A 17,595-nucleotide genomic window follows, 5' to 3' on the forward strand; every position below is an offset into this window, starting at 1 on the left:
TCCTTTCATAAGTATGACATTGACCTATGCCCTTAGTAGTGTATCATTCTGTTGTCTTTATCGCTAGCAGATCGATGTAAGAAACAAGGAAGCAAGCGGGTCATCTAAGAAAGAACACAAGCCTCAGCAAATACCACCGTGATAAAACTTGAACTAGATAAGAGGTTCTGAATAGCATTCTACCCATCCTTGATATCTCTGTTCTTTCTACCCTGAGCATTCTGAGCTAGGAAAGCAGACGAATGTGGTAAGAATGCAAGCCGGCACAACATCGGAAACACAGAGTCAAGGCCACTTCAAGATGTAGGATATACTATCATTATTTCTTAATGTATCGTTGCCCACAATTGCCTATACCCCTAGTCTTCACAAGAAAGGCTCGTCTGTGTCCTGCACAGGACTTCTGGGCACGTTTTTGTTGGGAATGAGAGGCTGCTGTTCTTCCGTGAAAGGGTCCCACTCAGTCGACTTTCCTATGTTACCGCAGAAGATCTTCATCCAGCTCTCAAACTCGTTTCTCTCATCGCTTGTCTTCAAGTCGATGGTCTTACCTCCGGGAAGAAGGGGAATGAGACGTCGACTGGGGTCTGCATCCGTACACCGTGCAGCGATATCACGAGACAAAGAACTAGCATCGGCTCCAAGGGCTGCGGGCTCTTCACACCGGTGGACATAATAAAACAATCTGACACTCGTGGTAAAGGCCACCACAACAGGTCGTCCTCTAGTACTGACAGTATAACTCGATTTCTTCGATATCTCTCGTTGATGAAGCTGGCGCAGAGTATGCTTCATCGTCAGGTCCCATTCCTCGGGACTTTCGTCACGCACATGGCGCAGAACGCAATACAACCCATTGCAATGGGTGATATCCATGACGAGCTCACGGTACCTAGGGGGTAGAAGGCAACGGAATGTCGGGCCGCGAATATGAACGATCAAATAGTCCGGAGTATCCAAACCACCGTTGAGCTGGTAGTTTCGCGCAAGATACCTGCCCCAGCCATCTTCGACAGACCCGACATATGTGTGTTCTTCAATATTGAATAGGAGCTCGGGTTCTTGGATCTGACTGCCGCCATAATAGTCATAGTACATCCTGCGGAGGAGGTTAGATACCCATAACCCAATTGGCCAGCAAAACTTACTGTTCGGGCATGTCTATCTGCTTTGTATAAGGAGAACGTCTGTGGACCACCTCCGAGAATACCATGCCCACAGAACTCAGAATACTTTGTCGAGTGTGATCGGCTATTCCGATCACAGGATTCAACTTTATCTCATCATCCTTGAGGGTGACAGGGAACCACGAATCTTCATTGGAATGCCTTACTTGGGAATTGCTCTTCTTCCCCGAGTGCAGATCTTCCAAGATGAAGCTTTGTTCGGCACTGTCAAAGCCCACAACAGCATAGTCATCGTTCAAGCGAAACTCACGGTTACCGGTTCTTCGGCAGTAAGATGACACTTCGCCAAGCGCGCGATAGGTCCGCGTATCGGAGAACTTCATGATGGCTCCAAGTATTTCATTGGGGAATACGCGCGACTTTGCATGCTTCAGGTTTTGATAGGTAGCTGCGTCAAAGAAACGTAACACCGCGAGAAAAGCATCGGTGTGCGTCTTATTCCCAGACCCATCACCAGTAGACTCTCCGTCATCGTCATCATATCCCATATCGTTCGAAATATCTGAACCGCTTGCTGGGTATTCAAGCTGAGACCCCTCTTGTATCTCAGAACTAGCAGCATCTTCGCTTCCATCATCAACATCCGGTGAATAGACTGGGCCGAAACCATGATCATCGTCAACGACAGGGTCTTCATGTACTGACAGATGTGACTCCACAGGCTCAGAACTCGAAGATTGAGGCTCCCGAACAGAGGCGGCCACATCCTCTGCACCAGAGACTTCCTCGTGGCTAGGGCTAGCGATGTTTTCTCGTGTAGACTTTTCTGAATCACACGGACTGGCCAACTCTAGGTTCTCAAAGTCAATTGTGGATTCCTCGGCTGTGCATGTATCTTCCTGCGCAGGGTAAGAAGACGACACCCTTGTTCGAGGGCCATTCGCAAACCCTGAGTTGTTATTATCAAACTGTATCAGTGCGGTAAGAGGAGACCTGCTAACATGCACGGTTCCATCCGGACACTTTTGAACACGAAGCAGCACGACATCTAAGATGGAGAATACCATGGCATGGAAATCCTTTAGTCCCTGCCTGAGGCCAGCTTCCACAACTTCGGTAACGGATGCCTCCTCGACCTCGACCAGATCCAGTCTAGTAACCAAGTACACAAGGACATTCCTAAGCCAGTAGATCTTGCTACTGGGTGCTGAGCCAGACTGAGTACCCGGGATGTGAGACTCGTGTAGAAACTGTGGAAGAACGGTTGGCAGATAGCCGGGCGCAGTCAGTTCGGGGGAAACATCCTGTCGAGCCAGGTAGTAGCCTTCTGTCTGGTGGTTTTGGTCCAGGCTGCTAGCACATTCAAGTGTTATTTCACCAGCAGCAATAGACAGTATGGCAAAGGCCATCTCCCTGAACGAGAAACAACTTGGATCCCACTCTGGAAGATAGGCATCCAGGACAGGTCGATATCTATGGTGCATGCGCGTAAAGATGGCAGCCAGTAGTGACTCGCGTGCATCAATGATGTCTCCTTGGTCGAAGAATGTATCCAGTGGAGCGACCTGGATGTTCAAGTGGCTATACCTATCTCTCGAGGCACCATCTACCTCCGGTTTCCAGCCAAAATTGGCGACAACCCCTTCAGGTGTGCACCGATCAGCTGCCCGACGGCCTCGACCATCTAGTCCAAGATACTTGATCCACCCCCCTGCACGGGGAAGTCTGGCTAGGTAGAGATGAAGGGAGTTGTCAACCGTCAATACCTCCCGGTCTAAATCGAGGGTGTAGGTCCATTCAATGTTCCACGCATGCATCAGCTCCGGGACGACTGTCTGTAGTGGGGGTAGTTGTAGTCGATCATCGATGGCCCAGAAGCTCTTTGCATAGCGCTCTTTCAGAGCCACACTCGAGTACTCCTCTCGGGTGCTTTGAACCTTGACTGGAAGAGTTTGTGTCTCAAATTGGTGAACGAGCTGAGCATAGACATTTCGCATGAATCGAAGCCATTCTAACTGGATGTCAGTTACGTTGCATGCTGTTATGTAGGCGAAGAAACATGGACCTGCCTTGATATTTCTCCGGGTCTTCAGGTATATCATTCAAGATGGCGTCGCCTAATCCCTCCGGATAACTGTCGAATTGATTGTAATAGACGAAGTATCTACCACGGCAGCGGATAAAAACGAGGCCCCTGGTTCCCATAGTTGCTAGATGGTTGCTTAACAGACCATGAGATGAAAAGTGAAAATCGACTGAGAGTTGGAGAAGATACAGGAGAGAAAGTGTAGATTAAGAGAGAAGAAGGCTGAAAGGTAGATAAAGGGAACAGGCGGGGTGAGAGTGGGAAACCAACTACAATTAAGTACATGCAGACGGCAGCCCGTTTTGGAAGCCACCCTAATTCTAGCATTCACTTCAATACGCGCGCGCCTAGATGAGACACTGTAAAAACCCAGATCCACGGTAATTTATGCTGATGCTTGGCTGATATTGATTCCGGTGTTTTTGCGAAGGGAGGAATAGAATACGACTACCCATTGAAGGGAGGAGGCAGCAATCTGAGATACTAGGCATCTACCGTGGAAGCTCCCGATGCCTCGGAAACAACTTCGGAGCTTACCTTAGTAGTAGTACTTACTTTCAGCAAACGGAGACACCCAACAGCGAGTAGTAATACTAGTGCTCGCCTGCCCGTTTAACGAAGCGTGGAGGAAGCTTCGGTTCTGTAATGAGTTCCAGCGTTATCTTCGATTACAATTGTCTGATCCCATTTCTGACGGTGAAACAGAAACTGAACAATAGCAGTACTGCAACTACTAAATACATTGGAACAACTGCTCCTGCTCAGGTTCCGGATATCCATAGCCATCCGTATACCATGCCAAGAAAATTTAGAGGACTAAATGTCGATGGGAGAGCATAAGATTTCATCTATGTAGAGGGCGATGAAATAATCCACGAAGACACTATAAGATCATATTGTTATAATCACCAGCTGATGTTATTCTACTACGGAGTATGCGGTGTTACTCCACATTCCCACATCCGCCCGCAATTCGGGCTATGAGTTGTTCCGCCATCGAACATGGCACGTGCGGGCCGATCTATACCAGTCCACAGAGGGTCATCGATTCAGATCTTCTTCATTCCCCCAAACTAACTGAAGGCGAAGGACATGGATCGAATTGGACCCCCAAATCTAACAGCCGGGTGGTCCATAATTCAAGAAAAGATGTCTCCGTCTTCGCCTCTAGCAGGATCCCACTCATAGAGATATATTTTTGTCCTACCCACCCTACCCACCATGACAGCAAACAGCCTGATCTAACTGATCCAAGCCTCGAAGATTTTCCCGCTGGCTCACAAACAACTACTATAAAGTAATTCAGTTCAAAGGGTAACTTGACTTGTATCAATAACTCCTTGCCACAAAGATGAACCAACTGCCGGCTCAAACTCTCGTTCTCGATTGTCAGCCGCGGGATGTTGTATGCGGGTGGTGGATCTGGATTACGGAGAGCCTTACGACGCAGGGCTGATCATTATTAACCGCTTCAAGCACGCCCTCTGCGACGGCGGGGCCCAAAATAGCAAACATTGGCTTACGGGCTGACTTGCTAACTCCAGACAGTTTAATGCGCTTGCTTGTGCAGACCATTGAGCTGGTTCGCGTCTGCGTAGCAAACTTTCCAGGGCTCCGGTGTTCCGCCTCGGCAGGTGATCCTGGGCCAGTATGGGCAGTGGGCGCCGGCCTTTATTGGTTCAATCCCCATCGGGGGTCTTCTTAGTGTTCCAAAGTATCCCCATTGCAACCAGGCACCCCCAGCCCAAACAGACCAATTACGGCCCTTAATCTAACCCTGACAGGCTGATACTTCAGCCTTTTCCTTGGGATCAGCTCCCCTTTGCCAGCCTGCTAATTATAAAGTCTAGATTGTCGGTCCCGTCCGTCGGAGATCTGTCCTAAATGCCGTGTTCACGACGCCGTCCACGGAGACACGACCCGCAGAACAACGCAACACCGGAGCGAGTAAATAATAAAAGATCCAAGAAGATGGTGGCCGAACATCTCACTATTCGCAATGTCACCTCCACGCCCATCACACTGAAGCGCATTGAGCGCTTCCGTGCCCCCGATAGATCGCTTGGGGTCCAAACTTTTGCGAGGAATTTCACACGGGTCTTGACCAATACGACCCGTGCGAACGCCCCAGTTGCTGCTGTGAACGATGATACGAAGCCTTTTGCAGAGAAACATGTTGACATTCATGTCGCGCCCTTCGAGTCAGTCCAGACCGAGCTTCGCTCGTTCATCGAGTCCGAGAAGGAACGTTTGCGCTGGGTCTTTGAGGTGGAAGGAGAACGGCATCAAATCCAGACCCCAGTGCCCACCACTGAAACTGCCACCATGAAGGCACTCTGTGACAACCCCAAGTTCAAGCTCACGGGGATCTACATCACCGCCGCTTCCCATCTCACCATCTTTTCCTCGGCCAATCTGAATGCCTGGATGGGCGAATTGAAGGATGACACCTTGCTCTCCTCTCTTTCAATTCCAGGCACGCACAACTCCCCAACCTGCCATGTTGCAGCACCATCTGTTCGTTGCCAAGCGGTCAGTCCCAGGGAACAGCTCAGGAACGGGGTGCGATTCTTTGATATCCGTGTGCAGCCTCAATACCCGGAAGATACGTCTAAAGAGGAGCTTATCCTCGTACACAGCGTCTTCCCCATCTCATTAACCGGCAACAAATACTTCCGGGACTTGATGCACGAAGTGAACGACTTCCTGGAGCAAAATCCCTCTGAAACTCTTATCATCTCTCTCAAACGTGAAGGCCCCGGAAACCACACCGACGAACAGCTAAGTAGAATCGTGAACGACCACTACGCCCGTCCAGGAAGCAGATGGTACACGGAACCAAAGATCCCCACCCTAGGCGAAGTACGTGGAAAGGTTGTTCTTGTCCGTCGGTTCGAAATCCTCGAACACCTGAAAGACATCCATGATGGCAAAGGATGGGGCATCAACGCCAGTGGCTGGGCCGATAACTGCGCCAGTGCCACCTGCCCCAGTGGACAGCTTTGCATCCAAGATTTCTACGAGGTCCTGGAGACCACGAACATCGATAAGAAGATCGAATACGTGACCGAGCAGTGTGGACGCGCAAGCAAGACCCAGTACCCGTTTGGGGTGCTTCCAGGGCCCTTGGCTACGCGAGCCCATCCGTTCTACATCAACTTCCTGAGCGCCAGCAATTTCTGGAAGGTCGGAACGTGGCCTGAGAAGATTGCTGCTAAGCTGAACCCTGCGACTGTTGAGTATCTGTGCAGGAAGCACGGAGAGGGTGATGGTGATTGGTCCACTGGTGTCCTTGTTACGGACTGGGTAGGCTTGGATGGTGATTGGGATCTTGTACGATGCATTGTGGGTATGAATTCTCGGCTGCTGCACAGGCAGTTGATGCATGCGGAGCAGAGCGAGCAGAGCGAGCAGAGCAATGGCAACAATTAAGGAGAATTGCTTGGGAATGAAAGGAAGGACTGCCGGTTGCGCTTCAATCCCGCTCCGAGTCTCTTCCATGAATTGTCAAAAGAACCGCACCGGGTTTCGGGGACCGACTCAACAAGAGGGATACGTGAACTAGGTATCTATATAATAATAGCCGTATTCAACGTAGGTCACGATACACAGTGTCCAAGCGGACGACACAGCCAAAAGGAGTATGTATGTATTTGTAACCTAGAACTATGACTCCGGTTCTAATGAAACTTCATGTGCTAAAACAATCATGGTCTTGAAGGGTAAAAATGGAACCACAAAGGAAAGAAAAAGGGGGAAAAAGAAAAATACACGCGACATTTTATTATACATGGCAAGCCAGGCAGAAGAATTCAACAGCCTTAGGCAGTTCAAGCAGAATCACCCTTGTTCTCATCCTCGGAAGCCTTCTCCTCCTTCGGCTCCATATCCTGCTTTCTGCTCTCAAGCGTAAAGTAAAGGCTCTTTCCAGCGCCCTCCAAAGCATTCGTGATACTGGATCCCATGCTCTGCAGAGCCATAACGAGCTGTGACCGTAGGCCATCCATACCGCCCTCGATACTGGTGACCCACTTGGACTGCTCAACATCGAAGACCTGTCCATCCATACGAGCAGCAATCAAAGACAACTTGTTCAGACCGTTCTGAACAGGGAACTCATGCCAGCCCGGGTTAGCCTTCCGGGTAGGCAGAGGAAGACCGATCGACTTAGGGGCCAGGACCTGCAACGCAGCCTTCAAGTGTTCGGGGGAGACGTGGGGGATGGTGAGGACGGCCACAGGACCAATCAGCAGCTCCGACAGCTCATGCTTGCCCTTCATGGACAGGACGGCATCATGAGCGGCGCGGGAGAGGTCATGGGAGAGGGTAGGGTCATCCCGGGAAGCGGCAAGAGGGATTTCGGCCGATGTTTGCGTGGCAGGGTCAACAGCTCTGGGGACCGGGGTGGTCTGCTTGGGACGGAAGTATTCGACGATGCGGAGGGCGACTTCGAAAATGCGCGTCTGGACAATCTGGACCTTGATGTGCGGAGCCAGTGCTGGGGCCTTCCGGCCCTCCGAGGCAATCTTCTCATCCACCTTCTGCATGGCTGCGCTCAGCTCTCGGCGGATAGCGGCCCACTCGACCGATTGGAGGTTGTCGTGCTGCAGGAAGACCATGAGAGGCGTGGTGCGGATGATGGAGGTGTATTGCCGGAGGAGCTGGGACCGGCGGTATTCGGGGTTGCGGTGCGAGGGAGGCTGCGTGGGAGGGTAGTGGGCGATGGGGGCGGGGGAGTGTGTCATTTGCTCGATTGATGCGGCCGGGGTCGTGGCCGTGGCTGCTGTGCTGGCATATCTGGCAGCAATTGGGAGTTCATGCTGGTAAACGACCCTTTGTCGGCGGACCGACTGAGTGATGCGGCCGCTGGAGATGCGGACGCGAGGCGGCATTGTGGAGGTGGGAAGAGGAGTTTCGGGGGGTGAAAGATCAATTGGGCGTGGAATAGTACCGCGAGGAAGTAGGGACCGGACGAAAACCTCCAAGACCGTGAAATTGGCGATGCCGGCGACAAGAGCAGCGTGCTGGAGGATGTCCGGCTGGACGAAAATATGGCACGAAATCTTGACTACCCAAAGCGGATTAGTCGGGCTGACAGGCGGTGGGATTCTGCCAGACGCAAAGATGACTCTTTGTTCTGCGGTCAGCGGGCATCCGACCAAACTCCGAACCTTCCTTCCTTTTCATGCAGGTAAGCTTGAAAGCTCGGTGAGTGAGTTGTGACTCATTGCTTATATAGGAGCGTGCGCGCCGTTCCGTTCTAGCTGCTAACATTCAAACCAAAGGCAAAATGTCCGCCTCAATTCATGACCAGAAACCGCAACATGTCTCCATTTCACCCCTCCTCAAGAGACTCGCCTACCCCGCTACGGAACGCCGGGTCGAAGCTTCGGAGATTGCCTCAGCTTTCGCCCTAATATTTGAAGACGGGATTTCGCATATTCAGACCGCAGCGCTGCTCACGCTTTTGCATTCTACGGGATTGGATCGCGATGCTGAAGTCATTGCCAAGTGCTCGCATCGCATGCGCGAGGCCGCTCGCCAGGTCGACCGGCCTACTCTGAAGGCTGCTATCAAGTCGCGGGGAAAGAAAGAGGGCAACTACAGGGGTGGTCTGGTGAGTGATGCTGGTTATATTGTACCTCATTTGGATCATACGGCTGACGTCTACGTTGCTTCTAGTGCGATATCGTTGGTACCGGTGGAGACATGCATTCTACCTTCAACATTTCCACAACCTCTTCGATCATTGCCTCCCCTCTCCTCATGACCGCCAAACATGGCAACCGGGCCCAGACCTCTTTCTCCGGATCCGCCGACGTCCTGAACGCCATTACTCCTGTGCCCCCGAAGATCGGCGCAGTTAACGCCGATAACCTTCCCCAGGTCTATGCGGAGACCAACTACTCCTTCCTGTTTGCTCCCAACTTCCACTTCGGCATGATGTACGCCGACCCTGTGCGGCGTGGGCTTGGACTTCGGACAATCTTCAACTTGATGGGACCCCTTGCCAACCCAGTCGACTGGGCTATCGAGGCGCGTGTTGTTGGTGTGGCCTACCAGAGCTTGGGACCGGTGTTTGTGGAGGCATTGCGACAGAACGGATGCAAGAAGGCGCTTGTTGTTTGTGGTGAGGAGGATCTGGACGAGATCAGCTGCGCAGGAAAGACCAACTGCTGGCAACTAACGGAATATCCTAACCCCGCGTACCAAGGGTCCCAGGAGGATGAGTGCTCGTGCGATGAGGAGGAACACCCCCGCACCTTGGTCAAGATGGAAATGTTCCAATTGCACCCGTCCGATTTTGGCCTGCCGACTCACCCGCTGTCTGACGTTGGCGGCAGGAAGATGCCCAAGGACAACGCAGCCAAGCTGATGAGCATTCTGCGGAATGAGTTGCCCCGGGATGATCCTATCCTGAGCTTCGTCCTCATGAACGTGGCTGCCCTCCTAACGGTGTCGGGTATCTGTGATGCAGACACCAGCAACATGGGACCTGGCGATGACGGTCAGGTCATCACTGAGCGCGGCCCTGGTGGCGGGCGCTGGAAGGAGGGTGTCCGCCGAGCTCGCTGGGCCGTTGAGAGCGGCGCTGCTCTCAAGTCCTTCGAGCACTTCATTGAAGTCACGAACCGGCTTTAATGATATCAACGGCTTCCATTTCTCTAACCACTCATTCTCTTCTGACTCTCGGGTTTTTCTGTGGCTCTAAAAAGTATAGGCCAACTTGTTCTTCGAAACAACAGTATGGCCATAATTTTTCGGGTAGTAGTGAATAGTTTATGATACCGTAACCATCGAAACGAATACTGTTCAAGACACTCAAAACCCAAGTAATGATCCATGAACATAGTTGAATTAACTGCCTGATTCAAAGACGAGGGGTATTTCCGCACAAAATCCCATCATCACTTATCTTCACTCGACAATAATCCCACTTGCCCATCTACCCCCCACCTCCCACTCACACCAACATCCAACCCTCCCTCACCAAGACAAATACCTTTCACAAAGAAATACATAACAACAAAAGCAAACTCCAAGCGCCACCAAATGCACCCACCCCATCATACATAAAAACGAAGCCAAACAAGCCCAACCAGACCATATCTGTCTAGTCCAGTCCAGCCCAACTCAACTCAAACCACTTATTCTATCGAAACCGAATTCACCGCGCCTCGAACTGAACCATCCTGCACATCGCAAAAAGTAAACCAATTAGCATATGAACACACACACACATTTATCCAATAATTAATTTCCACATCTATCCTCTCCCCATCACCACCCCAGGGGAGAGAAAGGTAAAGAAGAAGGAAAAACTAACCTCTTCGTCCTCTCCTTATACAAAACCCGATGACCGCACTCCTTGCAGCGAATCTGATCTCCCCTCTTCAGCGAAACGCGCGAATTGCACTCGCCGCACAGGTACGCGACGACAGGGCCGTCCATGGGGCCACCACCGGCAGCATCGCCGAAGGCGTTCTGGGCGCCGCCGCCGCCCAGGTTGGGGACTTGGTATTGTTCGCGGGACATGGTGGGTTGTATGGTTTGGTTTATTGCGGTTGTTTGAGGGTTTGCGAGGTGGTGAGGTGAATAGAGGGTAGGTGTTTGGTCGGTGTGCGGTTGGGGAGGTAGTGGAGGGTGTAGTGTAGATGGTGATGGAAGGTTTGGGTGGTTTGGTTTGTTCTGGAACTTTTTTGCGGTTGGAGGTTTGTTGCTAGATTGGGTTAGGCTGGGCTGGTTGTGATTGGAGTTATGTTTGTGGATAAGGTGGTTGTAGTGGTGTGATTAGTAAGCGTGTGGGTTGTGCAGTTTGTGGTATTTGTCGGAATATAGTACTAAGTAGGTTATTTAATGTGCTAGGTCGGTTTTTGTTCCGTTCAGAAAAATATGATGGCGTTGACGTGTTTTATGAAGTGCGATTTGTACTGGCTTTGACTAGTTGCTTGCCTTTTGTATTGTATCTAGTATAAGACACAATATACATCTCCCACGACTTATCGTGCTGCCACCGATTCCACCAGCAAACATGGTATCTCTCTATATAATTTGCTGTCCAAATGCAAATACTGTTGTCCCGATGAAGAAAATGCACGCATAGCTCATGTCATCCAAACATCACAGGGTATATGTCATAAATAAGTGAAAGAAAAGAAACAGATTTACCAACCACCGCCAATCTTCCCAGCAAGCTCAGCAACGCGAGTAGTATCGTTCGCGACAGGCTGGGACTTGCCAACATCACTCTCAACCTCGCGATATGTGGTGTAGGCAAGCTTCGAGAGCGGGATGCCCATGAAGTCGGACCAATAACGCATGGCATTATGGACTTTGTCTTCTTTCTCAAGAATGGTTAGGGGCTGCGACTGGCTTCCGGCTTCCGACTCGGAGTCGGACTCCGCAGAGTAATATGCCTCGTCTACACGGGCAAGCCAAGCGCGTTGCTCATGTGGTGTCGGCTTCGACGAGGAGTCGGGCACTTCGCCCGAGGTTGAGGATTGCACGCTGGAGCTAGCTTCGCGGGCATCTTCAATGCGTATCTGACCTCCTCCATTAGTACAGCCTCCAGGGCATGCCATGACTTCTACATAAGCGTAATCTGTGCCAGAACCACCAGACGCAGCGCCCCGTCCGACCGGCATTCGTCGACTACCGCCCGGAAGACGAGAAGCCCGGGCTGGTTTCAGCTTGCGAACAAGATTTTGAATATTGCGGAAACCGTAATAGCGAGCAGCTTTCAGGATAGGCGTGTGCTCCGACGACATGAGGGTGTACTCGACTACATCGGCGTTTCTTCCTCGTTGAGTGACAATCTCACTGCCTGGATTACGTGCTTGGAAAGTCTGAAGCACGTGGTGGAGGTAGCCTCCAGATGTACCTGCGGCATTTGATTGTCCTGGGGAAGACTTTGAGAACAGAAATTCGTTCAAAGTGGTATCTGGAAATGGTGGTATATAAGACTGAGGAAGGGATTTAAACGGTAGGTTGGGAAGCGCAAGGCCCCTGGAAGACGCTAGGCTTAGAAGTTCGCGAGTGGTGATCACGCAATCAACATCACGGACGGCTGTGTGGTTTTCGTCCTTCGCAGACAGCCACGAAGCATCGGTAAGCTCCTCACGACTGGCTTCAAGCTTCTTGTCAAAGCAAGGCATGACGGCCAAATGCCATATACGAGAGGCCGGGATGCCAAGTGATTTACTGAGGACGGTTTTGAAAAAGGTTCCAGCCAACGCTTGCGGTGATTTGAGTCGTGACAGATGTGGGAGAACAAATGGATGTGTCTTTTCCGCATAACATATCCAGCCTGGACACGCGGACGAGAGGATCGGCCGTTTGGGAAGAGTATTGGTTGCGCTGTTTGTGCTAGGGGAATCGGGGTTGGTCGTCAAAGTCTCGTCAACTTCGTCCGCCGTAAGAACCAAGACAGCCTCGCGCAGAACATTGGTGTCGACAACCCATGTGAAGCCGCTGCCATTCTTGCCTCCAGCACGCAAACCGTGGGGACCGCTGAGGAACTGCTGGATCATGTATGATGCTTCCTTCTCCGTGATTCCATAGGTTGCTGCTAGGCTTGCCCTCACCTGAGGGCTAACACTTGCGACGAAAACTCGGCCTTCGTCATTGTCCGTGCCCAGACCCTGTGCTAATGTCCCATTTTCACGGTTGATCAGCAACTCGGGATGCGCATCCAAAGTGTTGAGGACTTCCGCATGCGATTGCAACGAGATGAGCACGGCCTCAGCTGAAGTGACGCACCCAGAGCATGCGAGGCAGTCAGTCAAAGAGATTTGTGCCGGTGGAAGATTTTCAGGCTGCACTTTGTCTTCTGTGGTCACTTCATAGGGGTTCTGAGAGATTATAGATCAGGGCTCATTCATTGGATGGAGTGGGGTACAAGCAGGGAGAAGGTCGAGCACATACATCTGTTTTCGAGGGATCCTTTGCAGGGAGAGTTTCCACAGGCTTGATGCACGCAACTCCGGGAGAAATGAAATCGTTCAAGTCGTCTGCAGATAGAATTGCACTCATTGTGACGGCAATTGAAGACTCCTAGCCAGATGAGCAGGTATAGCAGCGCCACTCCGCAGCGGGCTCAGAAGTCTGCGCTGCAACTCGAACCGTGCTGATTTAGCAATATGAAAGCTTCGACGTCAAGTTGAGAGCAATGTGCAAGACTTCAGTGTGCATGAAATATGAGAGCAGGTAGAAGAAATGCGACAGTGACAGTGATCGAAAGAAAGACCAATGCTTTGTCATCTGCAGTGGCGACGAACTCTGATGTTACTGGATGCTTATCGGCAGCCCCGCGATCGGCGATGATAAGCTGACCGCCTTTCGGCACCGCCCGCCAGGCACTCGTGTTCTGCCGCTCGTTCGTGTTGCCCCTCGGATTTCCACTTGGCTGGCCGCTCACCAGGCACCCTGGTGCTTCCAGCCTTGCTGCCTAAGTCTGCTCTTACTGTCAAGTCATGCCACACACTACATTAACAGACATGTAGCCAGATTAACCTTACATTCTGCTTACATAGTTTCACAGCAGACCACAAATACAAAGATGAGCCAAAAGTTATTACCGGACTACTTCCGACCGGTCAATGTGCGACCACGGCCTATGTCGGGAGCTGATAGGAGAGCAATGCTAAGAGCGACCGCGGAAGAGACTCAAGCCCTTCTCCCCGGCATTCTAAGCACGGTGCCTCGGGCACCTCCAACAGCACAGTACTGTCCACGCATCAGATATCCTTCTTTAAATCCAAGGTTCAGTCCAAAGCTATCAACCCATGTCGAAGTCATATTTGGAGATACGTTCGACATCGCCATTAGGGTTAATAGCCCCTCCAGGCAATTCCGGCAAACTGACACGCGGAACGTGTGTGTCTTGAATATGGCCAACGAAAGGAATCCAGGCGGCGGTTGGCGTAATGGAGCTATGGCTCAGGAGGAGGCTCTTTGCTATCGAAGCAGCCTCAGCTCCACCCTTAAATACCGATACTATCCCATAGGAGAACGAGACGCCATCTATTCTCCGACCGTCGTTATCTTCCGTGAAAGTTTCACACAGGGTCATGGGCTGATGGACCTGCAGAAGCCTGAACATCTCCCTATTGTGAGCGTTATTAGCGTTGCTGCCCTGGAAGGACCAGAGGTGGACTATACGGCAAATCCAGCGGCATTTAAGTTTCGTTCTGATCGAGAACTGACCAAAGACAAGATGCGGTCTATTCTCCGCATTGCAGGGTATAAGAAGCATCGGAGAATAGTCCTAGGAGCTCTGGGTTGTGGCGCGTTTGCGAACCCAAATGCCGAGGTTGCTCAATGTTGGTTCGAAGTCCTGAAAGAAAACGAATTTCAGGGATGGTGGGAGAGGATTGTATTTGCGGTTTTAGATGACATGTCGAAAGTTGCCCAGGGTGACAGCAATTTCGATGTCTTCCGGGAAAGGCTGCATGGATTGAAGGTATGAACAGGTAGACCAGGAAAAGTGGTACATAGTATTATATAAAACCGATATAATAACGTCCGTCACGTCGTATCTCCCGATACGTCGCTAATATGGTTATAATGATACAATGGTCGGGATTCCTACTTTCGAAGTCGGCCAGAGCGCCTTCTGGTAGTTTGTTGTGCTTCTACCGGCTTAGTCTCTGTCTCATCGATGTCTTCCTTCTTGACAGAAGCCCTGCTTTGCCTTTTGGGCCCTGTCTTGGGCTTCAAATCCTCTTCGCTAGCTTCCGGTTCGCTCTCCTCCTTTTTCACTGAGGCCCGCTTTCGCTTCGACTTTGCCGGCGCATTACTGGCGTCTTCACTGCTGACGTCCTTGGCTACTGGCCCAGTCTTCTTCTGCACGCTTGGAACCACTGCGCTGGTTCTGCCGCCTACCGTAAGGAAAGTGATTTTTTCCCCGTTTGGCAGCACTGATGGCGTGTTCTTCTTGCCTTTACTCCACCGATGTTTGAACAGCCAGTCAGCTGGGAATTTCTCCGAATCTGCCAGAAGTTCTACGGAAGTGGAGCAGATATAATGTATCGCTGAATGCAGCTCTTTGATCTGGTCATCATCGAGAGTGTTGCTGTATTGCTCAGGGTGTATTTTAGCTTGGTAGAGAATTTCATCGCTATAAAAGCAGTCAGCTGGATGAAATTGCCATGAGGGGAACCTGAAGAAACATACCCCATCCAGTTGCCTATTCCGCTAATATTCGCCTGATCAAGGAGCAGGGCTTTTACAGGTACCTTCTTGCTTCTCAGCTTCTTTGCCAGCCACTCCTCCGATACAATGTCTTTATCGGCGACAGGATCTGGGCCATTCTCCTTCAGAGGACTGTATTTACGGATTTCCTCCGCGGGACAGTCTACCAGACGTATCCTGGCCAGTCGGCGAAAATCAACAAACGCAGCCTCTGTCTTTGGATCGCCGTCGGTTTCGAGCAAGAATTTCCAGTACTTCGGCGGCCACTCCTTATCTTCTGGTTTGTCTGTCCGGTAGTAGTATGTGTCGGCGTCCCGGATCTTCAGCCAGCCCGCCATACCAAAATGCATAACTGCATGGGGTGGTGATGACATAGCAATCCAGAAGTACTTGCCCTGCTGTCCGGCACCAGTAACTTTCTTCCCTTCCATTGCCTTTTGAAACTCGGCAGCAGTGGTGCCCGCTTTGCCGTAAATAATGTCATCGTTTTGCACCGACACCTTGGAAAGCGTTTTGCCGACAAGATGTTGACGAAGGAAATGGACTATACGTGAGACTTCCGCTAGCTCGGGCATGATGTTCAATGTTGACAGTCTCTGTCGGGAACGGATTGTGGCGTGAACTTTCGTCTCCTTGGTTGGGACCTCCTCACAGAATAGGCTCAAAGATGTGTATAAAGTCAATTCAATGAAGTCACGTAAGTCGAGCAGAGGCTGGAGCAGGAGGTCGTGGCGCGCGCGTCGACCATCACGTAGTCCCGTGATTACAGAATGCTAACCTAATCGGGTAATATACTAGGAAAGTGTGAAGTACGGCATGCCAGCCGAACCTCGTGAGAACTTCAACATTAGCTTGTTGAAGTCATTGCATTGCTGCATTGCTAGCCCACGGCCCTTTTGGAAGTTACCATAGCCCCGGACTAGTTACCCGGTCTTCCTTTACCTCAGTAGCACAGTCGTTATTTGAACTACTTCTTTGCAGCCAAACGATCCGCTGGCCGCGGTTCCATATTGTACAGCTGCCAAAGTGGAGTGGTTCTGGACGAATACTTCCAGGTCAGAAAGTGACTCTGGAAAGGTGGAGGATCGGAATATGTCTCGAGCATCGTCAACCTCAGCTCCTCAGCTGACACCCCAATTCTGTTTCAATGAGAGGCTGCTCAGAGGTATGCTCAGCTACGGCCACCGTCAAGTCCATAGACAGTAACGGGGCGCGGACTGACCCGGGGTATCCTGGCTGCTGTACAGATTTTCTACGAATCTCTAGATCGACCATAGATGACTCCATTACGCAAAACCTCAATGCCTTGTTCACCCCATCTCGACAAGGATTCGATCCCTCCTCCACAGCTATTCGACAAATAGACGCCAGTGAAGGGAAGCAAATCGAGCCAGCTGCTTGCCAGGGCTTCAAGGATAAGGTCTTGTTTCCATCATGGCAAGTTCGTTCGGATGTGCTCAACTATTGCGCCGGGGTGGCCACAAGTCCCGACCCGGAAGACCCGGACCTCATTCTCCAGCAGACCGAATCTGCAGAGGATCGCGAGCATATTGTCGATGATCGCCTAGACCCATATGCGGCCCGGTTTTTGCCTCGGGAGGCACGGACTGAGTCGTTGGCCAACCTTGTCCGCACTCAACGGGGGGTCGAAGACATTATACGCACACGTACGTGGGGTCTGGTAACGGAAAGATGTGGTGGCCCGTCCGAGGGCTGGGAAGAGGCGCTGAATAAATGGCGTGAGAATAAACAACGAGAGCAGGCACCACCGTTGACAGAGTGATATGATCTCCGGGTCGAGTAGTAGTCACCGCATTGATTATGATTGAGGGCCTCCAACCATTGGGGGTCCCATTTCCAGCTGCTTATTGTCTGTTTACTGACCTGACTTGATGAGACTGGACTTGCTATGTATATGATGTTGTAAGATAGCTGCATATAATAGGCGTTCTTGGTAGGAGCCCAGGCGGGATGTATGAATCAAAACATGAACTTGGCTTGAATCGCGTACTCTACCATTTGTTACCAATTAACAGAACAGACGACATGCTGTGAATACTCATTAGCAATGTCACTTGTCGACAATTAGGTGATATGGAGGGTAAGTATCAGGGCCGCCAGGTTGCATCTGCAGAGGGCCGCTTCGGATAATAATTTCGTCTGGTGCCGGGCAGCCCTCGAGGACGGCGG

The 17,595-nt window shown here is 51.2% G+C and overlaps 9 protein-coding genes across 9 annotated transcripts; 4 read left to right on the forward strand and 5 right to left on the reverse strand.

The window, feature by feature from the left end:
* Nucleotides 1–108: 108 nt before the first annotated feature.
* Nucleotides 109–3,431, reverse strand: BO79DRAFT_168678 (uncharacterized protein). Its single transcript, XM_025679438.1, has 3 exons — nt 3,197–3,431; nt 1,149–3,138; nt 109–1,099 (listed from the first exon to the last, which is right to left on the reverse strand). The coding sequence occupies exons 1-3, from the start codon at nt 3,330–3,332 to the stop codon at nt 367–369; spliced, it is 2,859 nt and encodes a 952-aa protein (XP_025542343.1). The 5' UTR covers nt 3,333–3,431; the 3' UTR covers nt 109–366.
* Nucleotides 3,432–5,097: 1,666 nt separating this feature from the next.
* BO79DRAFT_243803 (phosphatidylinositol-specific phospholipase C) lies at nt 5,098–6,841 on the forward strand (the record flags this gene model as incomplete). Its single annotated transcript, XM_025685317.1, has 1 exon — nt 5,098–6,841. One exon carries the CDS (start codon nt 5,098–5,100, stop codon nt 6,643–6,645), a length of 1,548 nt encoding a protein of 515 aa, XP_025542344.1. The 3' UTR covers nt 6,646–6,841.
* Nucleotides 6,842–6,844: 3 nt separating this feature from the next.
* BO79DRAFT_207838 (mitochondrial 54S ribosomal protein uL10m) lies at nt 6,845–8,211 on the reverse strand. Its single transcript, XM_025682255.1, has one exon. It carries the CDS (start codon nt 8,103–8,105, stop codon nt 7,044–7,046), a length of 1,062 nt encoding a protein of 353 aa, XP_025542345.1. The 5' UTR covers nt 8,106–8,211; the 3' UTR covers nt 6,845–7,043.
* Nucleotides 8,212–8,399: 188 nt separating this feature from the next.
* BO79DRAFT_168687 (anthranilate phosphoribosyltransferase) lies at nt 8,400–9,932 on the forward strand. The gene is made up of 3 exons (XM_025679439.1): nt 8,400–8,420; nt 8,497–8,830; nt 8,896–9,932. The coding sequence occupies exons 2-3, from the start codon at nt 8,504–8,506 to the stop codon at nt 9,853–9,855; spliced, it is 1,287 nt and encodes a 428-aa protein (XP_025542346.1). The 5' UTR covers nt 8,400–8,420; nt 8,497–8,503; the 3' UTR covers nt 9,856–9,932.
* Nucleotides 9,933–10,067: 135 nt separating this feature from the next.
* Nucleotides 10,068–10,886, reverse strand: BO79DRAFT_207840 (Rpo12/RPC10 RNA polymerase subunit family protein). The gene is made up of 2 exons (XM_025682256.1): nt 10,541–10,886; nt 10,068–10,406 (listed from the first exon to the last, which is right to left on the reverse strand). The coding sequence occupies exons 1-2, from the start codon at nt 10,747–10,749 to the stop codon at nt 10,382–10,384; spliced, it is 234 nt and encodes a 77-aa protein (XP_025542347.1). The 5' UTR covers nt 10,750–10,886; the 3' UTR covers nt 10,068–10,381.
* Nucleotides 10,887–11,164: 278 nt separating this feature from the next.
* nar1 (iron-sulfur cluster assembly protein NAR1) lies at nt 11,165–13,402 on the reverse strand. Its single transcript, XM_025684542.1, has 2 exons — nt 13,138–13,402; nt 11,165–13,064 (listed from the first exon to the last, which is right to left on the reverse strand). Exons 1-2 carry the CDS (start codon nt 13,243–13,245, stop codon nt 11,379–11,381), a joined length of 1,794 nt encoding a protein of 597 aa, XP_025542348.1. The 5' UTR covers nt 13,246–13,402; the 3' UTR covers nt 11,165–11,378.
* Nucleotides 13,403–13,664: 262 nt separating this feature from the next.
* BO79DRAFT_75938 (uncharacterized protein) lies at nt 13,665–14,739 on the forward strand. Its single transcript, XM_025689709.1, has one exon. It carries the CDS (start codon nt 13,772–13,774, stop codon nt 14,678–14,680), a length of 909 nt encoding a protein of 302 aa, XP_025542349.1. The 5' UTR covers nt 13,665–13,771; the 3' UTR covers nt 14,681–14,739.
* A 46-nt stretch (nt 14,740–14,785) lies between these two features.
* Nucleotides 14,786–16,084, reverse strand: BO79DRAFT_207842 (putative formamidopyrimidine-DNA glycosylase). The gene is made up of 2 exons (XM_025682257.1): nt 15,388–16,084; nt 14,786–15,331 (listed from the first exon to the last, which is right to left on the reverse strand). The coding sequence occupies exons 1-2, from the start codon at nt 15,978–15,980 to the stop codon at nt 14,800–14,802; spliced, it is 1,125 nt and encodes a 374-aa protein (XP_025542350.1). The 5' UTR covers nt 15,981–16,084; the 3' UTR covers nt 14,786–14,799.
* A 181-nt stretch (nt 16,085–16,265) lies between these two features.
* Nucleotides 16,266–17,374, forward strand: BO79DRAFT_168698 (MIX23 family protein). Its single transcript, XM_025679440.1, has 2 exons — nt 16,266–16,570; nt 16,653–17,374. The coding sequence occupies exons 1-2, from the start codon at nt 16,498–16,500 to the stop codon at nt 17,186–17,188; spliced, it is 609 nt and encodes a 202-aa protein (XP_025542351.1). The 5' UTR covers nt 16,266–16,497; the 3' UTR covers nt 17,189–17,374.
* The last annotated feature ends 221 nt before the right edge of the window (nt 17,375–17,595 follow it).

This window comes from Aspergillus costaricaensis (genome assembly GCF_003184835.1).
Source record: "Aspergillus costaricaensis CBS 115574 unplaced genomic scaffold BO79scaffold_7, whole genome shotgun sequence".
In the NCBI taxonomy this organism is placed as follows: domain Eukaryota; kingdom Fungi; phylum Ascomycota; class Eurotiomycetes; order Eurotiales; family Aspergillaceae; genus Aspergillus; species Aspergillus costaricensis.